Raw genomic sequence first — 17254 nt, forward strand, 5'->3', positions numbered from 1 at the left:
GAGTTAGCAGAAACTGTTATTACTAAAGTTAAAGCGTGGTCACCATATACGTCACATTTTGTGACCACAGTTGTGGCAAAGCGTGGTGTAAGACTAACAGCGCCACCTGCGGTCACAATACACAGTGTAAACAGAATGTGGTGTAACATCTGTACAAATGTTTCAAGTTATGATTATAATGTGACAAATTGTGAACAAGTTGAAAAGTAAAATAAAAATTAATACAATCTTAGGACCAAATCTGGATGGGAATGCCAGAAGCTTCCAAACTGTAGCCCACATCACACACACCTCTGTCTATAATTTCCGTAAATGCGTTTTATTTTGTTGGTTGGGGGGGAATACTGTGAAGCAGAAAGCTAATTCCCCCGGCGGTCCAGCAGAGGGCGTCAGACTACACACTACTGCTCTTCGGGCCTGAGAGGAGGGAGGAGGGAAACCAGTTATTTCCCCTCGCAGTTCCAGCCTGCGAGGAGGATGGAGCTGGGATTGTAAACAGAGCAGCTGGTGCCGGTGCTGGTCCAGCGAACCTCCCAGCCTTTTTTTTCTTCTTCTTCTTTTCCCTTCTCTTCACCAAACCTCCACAGTTCGCCTGTCCCAGCAGGGATCTCCGAACATGAAGCTCTGGGCTGTATTTTTTCTGGCACTGCTCTGTCTGGAGCTCCAAAATGGTGAGTGAAGTTCACGTTTTCACATCTGTTGATGAGACGCGTTGTGGGTAGAAGGACCGGGTGACATCCGCAGGTCGAAAAGGCGAAACCGCTTCAGACACTGGCAGGAGGGAAACTTAAAAAAAAAAAAAACACAAAAACCCCCAACTTTTTAAAGAGTATATTAATGCAAAACAATTTCATATCCTCCCTAAGGCATGCATTTTTTCAGTGTTATAGATGAAAAGTGTTCAGTGGAGGAAGGTTTTTCCAAAGTGATTCTGCAGACCTGCTTCCTTGAATGTGAAGGAATGCAACAGATGTTTCTGATTATCGACAAATAGCCAACCGAAAGGAGGGACGAATGGCTAAAATGGAATATTTTACATTCTGTTCCTGCTGAGATAAAAGCAAAAGCAGAAGAGGAAACTGAACTGTGCGCATTTGGAGGCAGTGGGAATGATTTTTTTTTTTTTTTTTTTTTTTTTTTCGGCCTTCCTGTTGTCTCAGCTGCCTCCCTCTGTGTCTCCAGGATCCTGCCAGGCGATCAAGAGAAAGAAGGACGCGGGGGAAAGCGGCGCCCATCCAGGTGGGAAGCGGGCGAGGACCCGCCAGCCGGTTCCGACCAGCAGGAAGGGGAAGAGCCAGTCCCTGCTGACCCAGGTGTTGGACAAGGGCCGCTTCTTGCGCCTGGGCCCCAGCACCGCCCTGACTCCCGGGAAGAGCGTGGAGCTCCGCTGCAAAGGGACCAACATCGGATGGTCCTACCCGACCTACCTGGACACCTTCAACGACTCGCGCCTCAGGTGCCGGAGGGAAACGACCTCCGCCGCTGCAGTTTCCGGTTGCTGGGTTGGTTGGCTCGTCTTATCGCTCGTCTTCTCGCCTGCAGCATCAAGCACAGCGACAAGTACAGCCAGCTGGTCCTGACCTCGCCCTCTGCTGCGGACACGGGCTCCTACAGCTGCTGGGTCATAGTGTGTGACGGGACGGAGTGCCAGAGGGACCAAGACCGCACGTACTCATCCTACGTCTATTTCACAGGTGGGTGTTAGAGAAATAAACCGCCCAGCAGCTTTTTGGCAATAAGTTGGGAAAATGAGTTTCAAAAACCTCCCGATTGTTCAGTCAAGGTTATTTGCGTGGCACATTTCAGCAACAAGACGGTTCAAAGTACTTTACACTATAAAAACACATTAAAATCATCATGCAATCATCAACAAAATGATCAATACACATCAAATATGTTTGTTGATGTTCCAGTGATTAGCAAACCACCATTTCGCCTAGATTTAAAGGAACTTGGTTTTTCTGGAAGTTTGTTCAAACTTTCTGGGGTGTAGAAGATGAATGCTGCTTCTCTGTGTTGATGCTAGCAACCTCAACTGTGCTCCAACATGTTTGGTCAGCTGGTTTTACCGCTGTATTGACCGTACAATGACGGTCAATACAGCCACTGTACGAAAAGACGAGTGTTTTGTTGTGGACTTACCATTTAGAAACCAGTTGCTACATTGTCGTCAGTTGCGCACGAGGCTCCACTTCTGCTTTTCAAGGACGTAAGGTTGTATCTGTTGTATCTGCGCATCTGTTTTGCAGCCGTTTTCACGTGCAAGTGTAAATGCCGCGTTAGAGGGCGTGACTGTCTTCTGGTATTGGGTTTTTCTTCCCTCCAAGACTTATTGTCTTGTCACATTAGTGAAGAAAGGGGAAACAAGGTGTGCCGAGATAAATGAAGTCACTGACTTCAGGTGGTAAAGTGGTTTCCAGTGAGCATTGAGCTGTGTTCAAAGCAGAAAGTCCAAGATCTAAAATACATTTCACGCCTCAACTTCGTTCCAGACAAGGAGAACCTCTTCGTCCCGTCTGCGATCCACTTCGAGCTCGTGTACCTGCGCCCCGACAGACCTGCGGTCGTGCCCTGTCGCGTGACCGAGCCCCAAGTTGAGGCGTCGCTCCACCGAGAGGTCCCTCCCGAGGAAATCACAGCAAACCAGACTCTTTTGACCTTCGACCCCACCAAGGGCTTCATCCTACAGAACCCCAGCGCGGATCTTCAGGGGGTCTTCTACTGCAAGGCTTCCTCCAAGGGGACGCCTCAAATCTCCACCAAATACCAGCTGCTGTATGTGGAAGGTGAGGGAGGCCAAAAGTATTCATACCCTCCGATTCTTTTTTCCCCCCCCACATTTTGTTGCCATGGGACCTGAAACCAAGTGTGAGATTTCAGTGGCACTTCTGCAGAAATTGTATCTCTTAAGCTCAAGTCAGCTTCCTGATTCAGAATAGAGAGAATAGACCCTCCCAGACAGGATGACGGACGTTTACGTAATAAATCAAGCAAATTTAGGTAGAGTTAAGCATTTTTTTTGAATGTCTAAATGGCAGCTGGAGATGGATTTGTGCTTGTTTGATTGTTTGAACTCCACATACCTTCACTGCTACTTGACTGAATGGATCAAATGAGAGGTTTGGGTTTAGGAGTTTTCCATCTCCGTCTCTCGTGGGCAGTTCCCAGTGGGGCCCCGTTCGTGAGCCTGGGAGCCTCTCCGGAGACGGTGAGAGGAGGCGACAATGTTAATGTGACCTGCACTGTGCTGGGAGAACCGGAGGAGGACGTGAGCTTCAGCTGGTCCTATCCCGGACAGGTAAGAGACGCAAGACGTAGAAGAACTGAGTAGGAATGAGGAGGAGTGGGGAAAATGTGAATAAAGACAGAGGGATATTTCTAGTTAAAAGAAATGCATATTTGGACAACGTTCTCACTGAACTTCTGTTTTTGAATCTAAGTGGGTAGTTTATACTTTTGAAGCCTCTGTATGCTGATTTTTGCTTAAATCCTAAGACTAGTTAAAGCTCAGGTTTAAAGGAAGAGTTTGGGATTTCTGAAGGAAGGTTTTTTTCAGGTTATAAGCACATTTCCCTGCAGTAGAGAACTCTCACTATGAAGCATAAATCCAGACTAGTTGGTCCCATAAACTGGAGCTAACAGCAATTATGAGGGTCCAAGACCAAAATGACTTGGAGAGAATATTTACACATCTTTTATTTTATTTTGCGTGTCTTTGTCAAATTGTCAGTTTGAGAGTAAGTGGGTTTCTTGTACGTTCGTCAGTAAAGACAAATCCTGTTGAATACGATTGATTTGGGTATAAACATCCGTGGTGCTGAATACTTTTTAATAGGAACTGTAGATTCTCACTCATCAAGGACTTGACCGTCCTAAAAGCTGAAGAAGACAACTTGACTACTTGTGTTTGGTTCAGTTCTCACGGATCTCCTAAACACGTCAAGCGGTAACAGGATTTCTGCTGGTTTCACCAACTCAAATTTCAGACTTTAAGACTTTTTAAGGCAATTCTGAATGAAATTTAAGACTTACTTCTCCACAATGTACGAACGTCGTCAAGCCAACCGGACTGATCATTTGTACTTACGCATGATCGACGCAAAAAAAAGCTAGCGAGCCAGCCAGGGTATATTAGCATCTTTTTAGCAGCATCCTCAACTGCCTCGAGTTACAGAACACAATGAAAATGTCTGAGTGACGTATTTAAGGCCATTTTCCTATTTTAACTGAATTTAAGAGATTTGAGGTCTTAAGTCTTGATACATAAATTTAAGACTTTTTAAACCAGTCCCACTAATGGCTGATTTATCCGATTGTGGTGTGCAGCTCTAAAAGCATTTGACTCCTCTGCAGCCAACAAACGCGCTGTGTTTGTGTTGCTGCAGGACAAGCGTCCGGTTCACATCCAGACGTTGTGGAGGCTGGTGAACAGAGGCATGGGCCACACCACCAGGGTCTCCCAGAGCATCCTGTCTGTGGAGGACATGCAAACTGTCGACTTCGGTAACTACATCTGTAAAGCCAAGAACGTAAACGGCGAGACAAGAGTGACGACCACAATCGCCTCTTCATGATCGCCACCAAGGAGCGCGTGACACGGGTTTGGTTTTGTTTTTGTCGTGATGGACCTTTTCCACATGTAAAGCTTCAACGTTGAGACAGCCGTCTGCAGGACCAGATAACGTCCATGTTTGTTCAACAAAATGGTGCGCATCATCGTAATACGTTTGAAAAACGCAATAAAGATTCTATAACTGCTTTCATTCATTTCAGTGAAAAAACTGGTTGAAGTTTTGAAACCATAATATGTTGGCATCTCTGTTTATGTTGACGTCAGGCTGTTCATGTCGCATGGAACCGTTTTTGAATGAAGCGGAGTAATTTGAGGGAGACTTTCAGACCTTTTCCTTACAGCAGGAGGAAGACGCACGTAAACTTTTGCAGCCTGAACTGAGGAGGTGTGGAGTTAAACGCCTCATGGAAAAAGCCCAAAGTCATCTCATCCAGATGTTTTTGATTAAATTAAGGGTAAAGGTTTGTTGCAACAGTGCTGTGAGTATCTAGTGGAACTTCTTTTCCATGCTCCATTTAAAGCCTATTTTGATGCTAAAAAACCCCTAAAATGTCGTGTTTTCTTCTCCATTGCTACAGCTTTGTGTCCTAATGTGCTCCTTATGTGGAATGTCTTCTGCTGGGACAGAGTTCATTTTGGACTTGGTCCAATGGTTTTCTGCTTTAGCAAAAATAAAACTGGAGATTACAAATTATGTCCAATAAGTAATAGAAGAGCGCGCATATTTACGATGTTTAAATGTGGCTCTACTGAAGTAAAAGCCACCCCTTGTTCAGGTTTAATAAAAGAGTTTATTAATTGCATATTTCAAAAAAGGGTAAACACATCTGTCATATTTCCACACACAAAATATTCACACCCTTTGAAACATCCAGTGTCCCTGATGTGAGCAAAGCCGTGAGTGTAAACCCAGAAACAGGACCCTGACCTTAAAGCTAACTCTTCCTTTAAGAGGTCACAGACGGGACTCCGATTGGTCTCCTGGTCAAAGAAAGCAGAAACATTAAAAAGCTTTTTCTCAGCTGGCTGTGCAGGCTTAAAAGAAACCACACACACACACACACCCTGTGAACAGAAATAACCTTAAGGAAATGGGTGTTGAAGGCCAGCGTATGAAACTACAGTTAACTTGTGACAAAAGGTGCTGAAGTCTGAATGGATTCCTTAGACATTCTGAATAAATATTTACACCCTTAGCTATCCTGAAGTCAGACTTTCCATGGCTGTGGAGTCCAGACTCAGGAAAAAAACACAAAAGCTCATCAACACTGAAAGGCTAAATCATGAGCTTTAGGGAAGACGAGCCTCTGACGACAACAACAAAAACGGTAGAAGTAATAATAAAAGTCCTGAGATTTTTCTCCTCAGCCTCCATCTGATCAGTTGTCAAAGGCAAACAACAAGGTGGCATTAAGTGCTTCTGTGCAACGTTTCTCTTTATGGTATTTAGCATCTTTATACAGGAAGTGGTGGCGCTCATCTAGTCCTTGAAGAGCCGAGGTTCGAGCTGGCAAGATTCAATCGGCTTTTCGTTCCAGGAGGAAAGCTCAACCCGGGTTGCTTTTGCTTCCTGGAAGCAGGGGCCCGCCGCTATCTGGGGGACACGGGGGGGCTGGAGAAGAAGCCGGAGGCGCGGGGCGACTGCAGCTTGAAGGGGGGCGGGGGCGAGGTGGGGCTGGGGGACAGCCTGCGGGGGCTGCCGACGTCTCCGTTGTGCAGCTTCCAGAGCAGTTCCTCGTTCTCCATGGACAGCCGCTTGTTCACCTTGGACTCCTTCTGCAGCGACTCCTGCAGCAGGGCCTGCTCCGTGGACAGCTGCCTGAGGGGCGGCAGCACAAACAGGGTCACAAGACGGAGGGGCATCCAGTGTGACATTTCATTCACTCTGGGTTACTTAGGCCTCAAAAGTTATCAAAAACCAGAACATTTTACTGCTCTAATTGGAGAAGTCCGTTGATTCAGTGTCAGATTAAGTGGCTCTGACTAGACTCAAATCTTCCACCTTTATCAGTGAAAGAAAGCAACATCAGGCAGCTCAAAATAATTAGCAGCCCTGGCAAATTTCAACCAATTTAGTTATTTTCTTTTAACAATAAACTACTTTGTTAAATACTGAAAATGGAAAGTATTTCTCAGAAGCATTTAGCATCTTATCACTGATATTTTTCTGATTAAGAGTTGGCAGGCCTCCTTCACATCACCCTAATGTTTGTCTCCCTCTCAGAGTTAGCGGTAGCCTCAACCATCTCGAGTCACAGAACACAATAAAGGTGTTTGAGTGCGACTCAAACTTTTGCCTGGCAGAAAAGTCCAGCGAAAAAAACCCAAACAGAATATACAAGATTAATTAGTCCTGCCATGACTAAATTTAAGACATGTGACCGTCCTAAAACAACAGCCCAAGTCATTTTCTGCCAAAAGTAGTGTTTTTTTTTGTTTTGTTTTTTTTGCTTTTGGCAATACAACGGTAATAAAAAAATAATAATAATTGTTGCAAAAATCAATTTTGGTAAAACATGCCATAAACCATCATTTTAGGAAGGTAACCATATTTAAAGGCCGAATAAATTTTTTTAATGAATTAAGGCCTTAATTTTAGACGACGTTTTAAGGATGCAGACACCTCCTGTTAGGAGCCACTCTGAGAAGTGGTATGAATAATAATAAAATGTGAGCTCTGGTGACATAAGATCAGATCTCTACAGAAGCCGGAGGTCAGACTCTGGTCGCTGTAGCTCTAGCTAGAAATGATCTCCGTGGTTCTGGTACCTGGACAGAGCAGCGTGCCTTTCCATTCGGGCCTTCAGGTCTTCATTTTCTTGCTGGACCTTTATGAGCATTTCATCCAACTGCACCTTTTTATCCGTCTGTTTGGAACAAATGGAGTGAATTTATGGTTTCGGTAGTTGTTTATGTTGCCGTTATGGTTGGGCAACCTTTTTCCACGCTGCCCAGTTCTCACCAGTTTGCCGACGTCCAAGAGCTTTTTCTCCTGCTTGTGCAGCTGTTTGTTTTTGATCTCCAGCACTACTTTGAGACTCTCCAGCTCCTGCTCCAAATACAGAGTGTGAGAGTCCTTCTGCGGGGGACAAAACGCAGCGTCATGATGAGGGGCTACTAAGAGTTTAAAAGCCTGTGCAGTTGCAGCACGTTTCCTAACTGTAGCGTCAGAAAAACAAACCCTCCAGCAGAGGGCAGCACTGAGCTCTGACTAGTAGGGTTCTGCTATTTTCTCACAGGGACGATATACTGTAGATTTAGTTGTCAAATATGGAGAAGGAGCAGTTCCAGCTCTGCTTACTATTATTTCAATAAGGCTTCATGTTAAAAAAAATAAAAAAAAATAAAAAAAATCTCACTTCCAAGAACACATTGATCTTCTATCTGTCCATTAGGAGTTTATCTTTTGGACAGTCAGTGGTTTTATTGTTATTAGAGGCTCGGGGGCAAACAGCACTGCAGTCATGAGGAGTTTCAACACTTAATCCTTTCTATACCACAGACAAAACGTACCTGAGTGTTTTCTACCAGCTCCCTCCTCCTGCTCTTTTCTGCAGCTAGCTTCTCTAACAGGACATTGTTCTCTACTGTCAGCTCCTCAATCTGTGCCTGTGGACGAACAAAACCAGTGGGAAAACTGGTGTACTCTGGTACATCGATGGCTAACGTGAACAAACGCGGAAAAAAAAAAAAAACTACTTACAGAGAGAGCAGCTTCTGAATCTTTTAGTTCTTGCTCCAAAGACTGCAGCTCCAGAGTGTGGACTCTCCTGAGTTCTGAGAAGTTCAGAAAAATGACTGGAAATGAGTTTTCCATGGTAGATCACCATATTACAGAATCTATGGAACTATTATTTTCATTTCTTTGAGTTTCACAAGATATGTTTTGAGGATCCTAGGAATGCAAGTTATCCATTAATGAGGTAAGTTGAAGTTGATCGATCTTAATCGACTAACTATTAACTGACAAGCAGCCATTTTGACAAGACCATCTTGTCATAAAGGACTATATTGTTCATAATATGAATTTTAAAAAAGTCATTAAATTTTAATATTATGTTGTACCAGCAGTATTATATACTGACTAAGCAGACAATTGTTTTTCTCTCAGATTAAACTTAGACATATTTATAACATATAACCAAACAGGAAGCTCAACACTTAATATAGAGATATTCATACAGGAGTACCGTCTGTGGTTGCTCTAGAAGGGATGCTAAAGCTTCGCTCCATGAAGTGAATAAACTCACAACAGCCCTCAGAATAAACTTTGCGTATTGGAATCATATTTTTTCTCCATCTTGTTTCGGTTTTTCTCTGTAGTGGCTTCCACTTTTTTGACATTGTAGCGCATCAGTAATTCTTGAATGAGAAGTTGCCTCTGCTTTGTCATGCAGCTCGGCTGAATGAGTGATATTAAAGTGATAACTTTACAAGTTTGTCGAGTGTTTATATTTCAAAACAGAAAAACCATAAAGTCTATTTTTGCTTCCCACATTGGACTTTGTTTGGACCGTTTCTCTGTCCCGTTCTGGTGCGACACCAACATCTTTAATACCGTATCAGCTGGCTCTGCTTAAAAGATGACCAGCAGCGCCCTCTGCTGGTTGGCGGCCAAACCACAACACTAAAATAGGATCTAAGAGGACTTTATTAGTTTATCGATTGGAATTTTAATTGAATAACCCATCAATGATGGGTTATTTAATTGTTTGCATCCCTAGTGGATCTGCCGCTTTTCTCTCACCTTCCAAAGACGATTCATGCTGCTGCCTAACAGACTGCAGCTGCTCTTCATGGCTGCTCTCTAGTTGCTCCTTCATGGCTTCCTGATTGGCTTTCAACTCTTCCATCTGAAAAGAAGGAAATACAGGCACAGTTAAATATGTTCAAAAATGTGGAGCAAAATTGTTGCTTTTAAGCTTAGTGGAAAACCAAAAGGCAAAACCTTAGAGCTACCTGCTGCTGCATGAGAGTCTTGTACTTGTTTGTTTCCTCTAGGTAGTTGAGGTGGAGATGGTCCCATTCAGCCTTGTGGACAGCCTGCAGCTTCTGCTCCAGGTTAGCCAGCTCCTGCTGGTGCTCTTCCTGCAGCCTCCGTGTCGCATCCTGCAGAGCGGCACGCAACGCTTCCTTTTCCCTCTCCAGGCACTCGGACGAGTGGACAGAACAAGCTGTTAGCAAAAACAAATGGCACAATGTGGCGTTCATTTAAAAATAAAAGAGAAACACTGAAGGGGACAGATTGTTTTAGCAACTCGCCGAGCACGTAACCTAATATTCCCACCGAGGAATTTTGATTTAGTGAACTGCGTGACATCAGATGGTCTCCAAAAAGGAATGGAAAAACTGACTTTTCAGAGGGAGGTGGCACTTGTTCTCAGCCAACTACAGCTTAGTTATTTATAGGCAGAGAGAAATATAAAAACCAGCAATTAAATCACTCGGTGTAGCTCAACAGAGGTGACTTGACAGCAACCCAGACCTTTTTTGTGTTAGCTATATTATACCATAATTTAACACGCTCACCACTTCCCTCCTAGAAAGAGTGCTGTTGATGACGTGGAGATTTGCTTCTGATTTGGGGTGTCTACTACATCAGTAGTTTAAGAAGCTATGGATAAACAGCTGTCATTTTAAACCGTCAGGGTCAAGTTAAATATGGACTGTTAAAATACAGCCACGGAGAAGCCGACATGCGTTTGGTGAAGGACATGAAATCAAGCTGAAAATAGATCTGGTCAGTTTGAGATATAATCTGCATGCAGCTGTGTGTGAAACCTTAAAAAGAGCTTTGTGACATTTAATTAAAAACAAGCTGAGCAAAAAGACTGATTTAGATTGTAGTCCATGAGCTTGATGAATACTGAAATAACCATGGTAAACCCAGTACAAACCCAACTTGCATACAAAATACACTGCATTTGTTTTTGTATTGTAAGCATTTCCATTAATTATTATGGTCATAAAAACGCAGGCGGGGAATCTATTGTTGTTGGAGCCACGCTAGGTAAAAAGGCCTTGGCTATTTGCTGGTTTTTTAACAGAGCAGAGCCAGCCTTCCAATTCCAACACCCTCACCTCCAAAGCTACAAAAATAATACATTTATTACATGTAGAACTACCACCAAAGGAGACAGAATAGCAGGTAAACATCTGACCGATAGAGCAAGAGAGAGAAGGAGACCCAGAAGGAGAGACCGAAGAAGCTACAGCGGCGCTAATGCTACGCTATCGCTAACTGAAGCAACGAGCAATCACCACGGTGAGACAACTAGGTGAAACAAAGATTTTCCAAGCTGTGTAGCAAGAGAAAATATGTGCTTTAACGTGCTCATGTTTATCGCTAAAGTCCTTAATTTAGCGATATTAGATCAAATCAAGAGAATTTCTCAGCAGATCCCTTGTTTGGGCCACTTGACCCTCTTAAAATATGACAGATTATGACCCGTGAAAAGGCGAAAATAACTACATTCAATGTTTTGCTGCTAGAGATTTTAATAAAACTGAAACATCCTCATGATGGGCTGGCAATATCCCACGTTACCCCGAATCATTTCATACCTTACAAGGTACAAAACAACCAAATGTGCTAAGCATTGCGATATCACATGACAAGTAGAGCCATTGGTCTGCTGGGATCTTATAAACAACGTGGCAGACATTAATTTCCTGAATGGGGAAAAGCGTTTCCTGACTTGAGAGTGGGTTGACTTGACTTCAGACAGCCTGACAGTAGGACAAGCTCTCCTGTGTCCCAGTGTATAAATGACGTGAACTCAGCGACAGATGAAAATGAGAAGATAAATGTGGTTAAACATGGAGCGAGGACGCTGTGCTGCAGAGTTACTGCAGAAGAAAAATGAACAGATCGTTTGTGTCCGAAGGATGACCAAATCATTACACGTTATGAAAGCCAGTTTTTACGAGAACAGATTACGAAACATATACATTTGAGTTCTTTTAAATGCCTTCATGTTCACAAGATACTGTTTTATTCCTCTGCTGTCTTTGAAAGAAGGAAGGTTGAGGAAACAAGTCAGCCTTAATTTTGTTGGTGCTGCCAAGTCAATTGTTTTTATAAAAAGTAAGAAAAAGAACAACCAGGAGGACAAAATGATAAACACTTGTTTCATATTTTTTGGGACAACAAAATGGAGAATATATAAAGTAAAAGGGGAAATGATCATTAATAATTTTATTAATGACTGTAGGTTCACCTGTTGTGTGTAAAGCTCAACAACAGGAGAGAAGAAACGATCCAATGAGGGAAAATCACTTCATTATAGGCCTTTAAAGCCATCTAGATATCAAATGAGGCATTTATATTTTCTACATTCAAATCTGGAAGCAAAAAAATGACCCACAGTGACTTCAGACCTTTTGTGGTTTTTTTTTTTTTTTCCCTAAACCCCCTCCCCCCAAAACAAGCAAAACAAATAAAAACCCCCCCACAAAGCCAGAAAACGTTTTACTAAAAACAGGCCTGTTTAAGGTCAGTGTGGGTCTCCCAGCCAGTCTGAACAGAAGATTGTGTTAGAGTACAAATATAACAACACTCAGCGTATAAGAGCAGTCATGTGGGAGTCCCGAGGCGGCCGCAGAGGGGGAGGAGCTACAAGCCCTCCAAAGCCTCAGGGGGGACAGATAAATACTGGTGTGTGGACAAGAGTGGAAGCACACACACACACACACACACACACACACGCACGCACACACACACACACACACACACACACACACACGTGTAAGGCTAGTCGCCGTGACAACACTTAAACGGCTCTTGTTATAGTTCCTCAGCACTCTGCAGGCCAGCAGTGGGACAGAGCCTCCACTGCTATAGTCAGCGGTGGTAAATGTCTGACCCATCGAGTCTAGTTAAACTGGGACCTGATTCACAGCAAAATAGTAAAAAAATACCAGACAGCTCTTCAGTGGGAAATAAATTAGATGTAATTAAGTCGCAATAAGGAATTAATTCAAAAGAGAGTGATCATTTCCATTCTGATCATTAATATATTTTGAAGAGCATCTGTTCACAGAGGCATTTTATTTGTAGTTTCAGTTGTGTGTGTCATTTATTTTCGTTTTACCGTTTTTGGTTGTTGTTGTGTTTTGCTTCGAATATTTAAAACGTCTTCCAGTTCCACTGTTCTTTGCACAATTGAAGTTATAGGTCGAACTATACCAAAACTATATTGGTCATGATCGATAGATTACTTGAAAATTACCATCGTTTATCGCAGCAATTTCTGGGACAATTTATCGTCCAGAAAACTTTATGTTGACAGATGTGGTTACCACTGTAAAATTAGGAGCTAAATTAGATTTATCCAACTCTCTAATGGCAACACAATCTTAAGCATGCATGTCAGCAGGGGATAAAAAAGAGACACAAGTTCAACAGGCAAATGCTGGACAATGAGAGTGATAACTGCTGCTGCTCTGGTGCAACTTACCCAGCTCTCCTTTAAGGCTGACCATTTCCTGAGACAGCTTTCTGCACTGCGTGGTGGCATCATCATGCTGCAAAGGAAAAACAATTACTTCTGTCAGTGTTACTGCACTGATCAGGGGGAGGAGGAGCAAACTCTTGCATTAATATTACAAATACAGACATCCACACAGGAATCTGTCCAGGTCTGCTAGACGGTTCTAGTGATGGATAAGAACAACTAAATGAGGACATAAACAAGACAGAAGAGACGATCTCTGGTGACTGATATGGAGAGGAGAAGTAAAACCCTCCTCGACATTCAACTCATGTTTCCAGTTTCATACACTCCTCATGTCAGCCAAACATCCTTAGTCTTTCTGAGTCAGGGTTGCAGCTGCAGGTTGAGCTGCAGCGCTTCTGCTTACGGTTCGAACTGACGCAGAAACAACCCACAAACTATCCAATTCCCTGCTCTCTTACTACGTCGATTTGCATCCGCAACCCGACGCTCTGTACATCACGTTATGCGGCCCACGTAATTTAAAGACGGCCGCAAGCTGCGCCGGACAAAACGGCACCAAAAAGAGTTCAAGTTACATCAGCAACGTGATCCCTCGGATCTGCATCCGTTTCCCACTGCAGAGAACAAGAATGTAGAAGGCAGTTACCCTCTCTGCAGCGCAGCGAGCACTAAGAAAAGCTTTGCTGCCAGCGCAGCCCATGATCCAGCCTCAGCCTGAGGCTTTGGGTGCCGGAGTGCCCCTCTGGTCGCTATGGAGACCCGGTAATCCAGGACGAACAGCGGTCCGGGTGGACGTACCACCTCCACACGCATGCCCTCCCAGACTGAGATCACCACATCTGAGGCAGGACTGAAAAAGCCGCTTTAGAAATAGAAGAGAGAAGTGACTGCTTTACCGTATTTCATCTAAAAAAAAAAAAAAGAAAAGAAGAAGAGGGCCGGGCTACAGAGTGCTTTAGGACAACCCCCACAGCAGAGGGGCCACTTCAAAACGAAGAGGAGAACCGAGACAGAGCAGAGAGCTGGCTGATGGGATCGGACCCGTCCAGCGCAGTGACACCACCCTGGTCATAAACAGCCAGTCCAGCTTGGCTTGCCCTCCCCCAGCCACAGGCTTCTCCATTAGAAGCTGATTTCATCCAGTGACCTAATCAATTTACCAACCTCTCCATGAGCAAACGCTGCTTACAGTCAACGTGCAAATCAATGAGAAAAAGAACAACAGATCACTAACAGATCACTACGCTCACTAAGGCGATCAATAAAAGGTTAAAAAAAAGTCAGACGTTAGTTCTCAGTCTTTGGTGTTTTTTTGTTTAGCTTCTATTGAAACAAGTTTTATGGCTCATTTCCATCAGTTTGGTTGTTCATGATCCTGCCTTTTTAATAGGATCGTAGGAGAAAGAAGATATTTTCTCCAGCAGACGTGTTCCCAGAGGTGTACGTCATGTTACTCTCTACCAAGAGTATCATCTTCATATAAACATGATACTCTTGGTAGAGAGCAACATGACAATATGGACTGAGATAAGAGGTCCATAAGAGAAAGTTGCAACAGACAAATGAGGTTGGAATATGAATTTCTTTGTAAATCAGCCACAAATTTGTGTATGTCAACTTTTTTTTAATCAAAACATAAATAAATAAATGCACCGATTTCCCCTCAAATCATTTTCATATACTTTTAGTTTGCACAGATGCAGAAAAACGCAATATTTTTTTTATAGCTAAAATAAATCCTAATTTTATTTCTAGTGCATAATGGAAAGGGAAACAAAAAAGATCCTCTCTGATTAAAGTACTTTATAAGCATAATCTGAAAAGTGTGGCATGCAGTTGTCTGAGTGATTACTTTGCAAAAAATTTAAAATACAACTTTACTCATTCATACGACAAGCCAACAGCTTTTAAAAAGCAGGTACTTTGATCATGTGGTCGCTATTGAGCTGCTAATGGTCGATGTTGAAGTTAGCATACAGAGCTGAAATGGGCCTCATTTACTAAACTCTCGACTGATGAAAGTAATTTCTTGCGCCGACTTCCTTTCAGGGTGTTATATTGAGCGGGGCAAAATACAAATGCACTCCGCACATTTCAGATTTGTACAAGTAAAAGGAATTTAAGAACACATTCCACACATGCACCTCTCTTTTACACGTCAATCGTGCACCGTTGTTCTGCTTTATGAAACAAAATCTCAATAGAGTTTGAGTAAATACAATTTGACAAAAATGACAAAAAGTGAAACTTTCTGAATCCATAGTTTACCAAAGCCTCAGCCTACACAGTAACGTGAAAGCAGGCAGTCTGGGGGAAACAGAAGCCACACTTCCCCCTGTCCAAGCAGGTGATAAGAAGCAGCAGTCCCTGCTCAGTGCTTGGCAGCGGTTCATAACCATATCAAGTCAACAGCTGGGACATTCTCACGCCTCGATGGCAGACGCCTGCCTCTTATCATTGGCATGATGAGTGGCCACCAGATTCCATTCTTCACTAGGCGATCATTGAGATAATTAAAAAAAACACACACATAATGCTCCTTATTATATGTTAGAACTGTCATGAACGACAGATGTTTGTGTTTAGCAGGTGTGAGGTAGAAAATAAAGCGGTTTATTATGCAATAATAAGTGGAGTCAGTGGGAGGAGGCTGGAACAGCTGCTTTATCTGCCAGAGGAACAAGTGTGTGTTTCAGGATTTGGTAATGCATTTGTTTTCACAACCACGCTGCCCAAAACACAAGGACATGAGTCAAACATCAGTGACTAAAGATCACGCTCTGTGCCTTTAGACGCAGCTGCCACGGACATTAAACGGGTCCTACTCAAAATTTGTTCCACCGTGACAACAGGCGGCGGAGAGAACGTCACAGAGAGCCGTGCTGCCTCCGTTCCTCCAAAACCCTCTCCGAAAATTTAAATGAATTCATAGGTTTTAACAAAAACTGCTCCAAACACTGAGTTTTATCCGATTGGGACACAAATCACATGAACTCTGCATCGACCTACAATTGCAAGAAATGTCTCTGGCGTAAAAGTCAGCTGTGGACCAGAGGAGACGGAGCACAAAGGTGACTTTGTGTAACAAACACGTTTTCTAAAAGGATTTAAAAAAAAAAAAAAAACAGGGAACTAGACTAAACCAGAGGAACAATAAAAAAAAAAAAAATTAAAATCAACAGCCGCTGTTGCCCCTGGCAACATCCAACCGATGAATAATGCGGGATAACACTATTCAAGAACACAGCGAACATACTGTACCATACAGCGCTAGTGTCTTGATAAAGGAGCCTCTAACGACAGCGGCTACACTGATGAACTACAGAGATCAGTCATTCTGAGACGAGAATCAACCCTATAAGCACAAGAGGTGTCTGAAATATGAGCTTCTGCTATTGCTTTGAATAGTTTCCAAAGAAAGAGAAACACTTGGCATCCTGGTGGAGTACATGAATAATTTACACATAAATTCATTAAAAATACAGCAGCTCAGACGTCTCTTAGACAGTATCGTCATTCAGACTCGTATCACAACAGAGTGCAGGGATGGTAATAAAGCAGGAGATGCATTGATTTATCAGCTGGTGAGGAAACACTCTGAGCTGGTTGGTGCCGAGAACAAAGGGAATCCAGTGACAAGGTCACCGAATGAAGAAGTCTTAAAGTTAGCCACTTCATTCCCAGAGAGGGCTGTTTAAAAGGAAACGTTAGTTTTCACAACATGTCGAGACGTGTCTGCGTTCTGGTCATTCCCTTTGCAGTTCTGAACTCTGCAGTGTTGAGGGTTTTTTGTATCCAACTTCTCAAGGTATTAAAAGCAGCTGACTTGGAGGTAAAGTAAAGATTCACATGAAGGGGCGTGCGCCGGTGGTGTAGAGGGTAGCGCGCCCCACGTTTGGATGCCTTCAGTCCTCGACGCGGCTGTCGCAGGTTTGATTCCCGGACCCGACGACATTTGCCGCATATCTTCCCCCTTCTCCTTCCCCCTTTCCTGTCAGCCTACTATGGTATAAGGGACACTAGAGCCCACAAAAAGACCCCCTGGTGGGGGACAAAAATAAAAAGATTCACGTGAAGCTAAGCGAACTAATTGCTAATATGAGGTTGTAAAGAGATTTTAAAATGTCAGCGTTGGAATTGTTTCATCTGTCTTAAACGAGTAAATCCTTGTTTAATACACCGCTTTTTAAAGACACCAACAGGACGTCATCTTTGGTCCCAT

The 17254-nt window shown here is 43.3% G+C and overlaps 2 protein-coding genes across 12 annotated transcripts in view; one reads left to right on the forward strand and one right to left on the reverse strand.

Moving 5' to 3' along the window:
- The first annotated feature begins 382 nt into the window (after nucleotides 1–382).
- On the forward strand, nucleotides 383–4767 carry pdgfrl (platelet-derived growth factor receptor-like). The gene is made up of 6 exons (XM_044127507.1): nucleotides 383–671; nucleotides 1183–1456; nucleotides 1543–1694; nucleotides 2493–2786; nucleotides 3162–3298; nucleotides 4386–4767. The coding sequence occupies exons 1-6, from the start codon at nucleotides 617–619 to the stop codon at nucleotides 4572–4574; spliced, it is 1101 nt and encodes a 366-aa protein (XP_043983442.1). The 5' UTR covers nucleotides 383–616; the 3' UTR covers nucleotides 4575–4767.
- A 577-nt stretch (nucleotides 4768–5344) lies between these two features.
- mtus1a (microtubule associated tumor suppressor 1a) overlaps nucleotides 5345–17254 on the reverse strand; it is a 30749-nt gene continuing 18839 nt past the window's right edge. For 10 of the 11 annotated variants that reach the window (XM_044127497.1, XM_044127494.1, XM_044127496.1 and 7 more), the window contains 8 exons: nucleotides 13033–13099; nucleotides 9533–9747; nucleotides 9321–9426; nucleotides 8277–8350; nucleotides 8087–8182; nucleotides 7536–7652; nucleotides 7343–7440; nucleotides 5345–6392 (listed from right to left, as the gene is read on the reverse strand). In XM_044127497.1, coding sequence (XP_043983432.1) covers nucleotides 6164–6392; nucleotides 7343–7440; nucleotides 7536–7652; nucleotides 8087–8182; nucleotides 8277–8350; nucleotides 9321–9426; nucleotides 9533–9747; nucleotides 13033–13099 — 1002 coding nt within the window. In that variant the 3' untranslated portion in view covers nucleotides 5345–6163. Of the gene's footprint in view, nucleotides 6393–7342; nucleotides 7441–7535; nucleotides 7653–8086; nucleotides 8183–8276; nucleotides 8351–9320; nucleotides 9427–9532; nucleotides 9748–13032; nucleotides 13100–13678; nucleotides 13955–17254 lie in introns of those variants that run through there. The other variant, XM_044127503.1, reaches the window with a different exon arrangement.

The sequence above is a fragment of the Gambusia affinis genome, linkage group LG09, assembly GCF_019740435.1.
Source record: "Gambusia affinis linkage group LG09, SWU_Gaff_1.0, whole genome shotgun sequence".
NCBI classification, from domain to species: Eukaryota; Metazoa; Chordata; class Actinopteri; order Cyprinodontiformes; family Poeciliidae; genus Gambusia; species Gambusia affinis.

Bases quoted from the DNA above. Each gene is read 5' to 3' on its own strand.
- pdgfrl (XM_044127507.1), top strand. From the start codon at position 617: ATGAAGCTCTGGGCTGTATTTTTTCTGGCACTGCTCTGTCTGGAGCTC. The intron at 672-1,182 runs GTGAGTGAAGTT...CTGTGTCTCCAG, and splicing joins CTGTCTGGAGCTCCAAAATG to GATCCTGCCAGGCGATCAAG. The intron at 3,299-4,385 runs GTAAGAGACGCA...GTGTTGCTGCAG, and splicing joins GCTGGTCCTATCCCGGACAG to GACAAGCGTCCGGTTCACAT.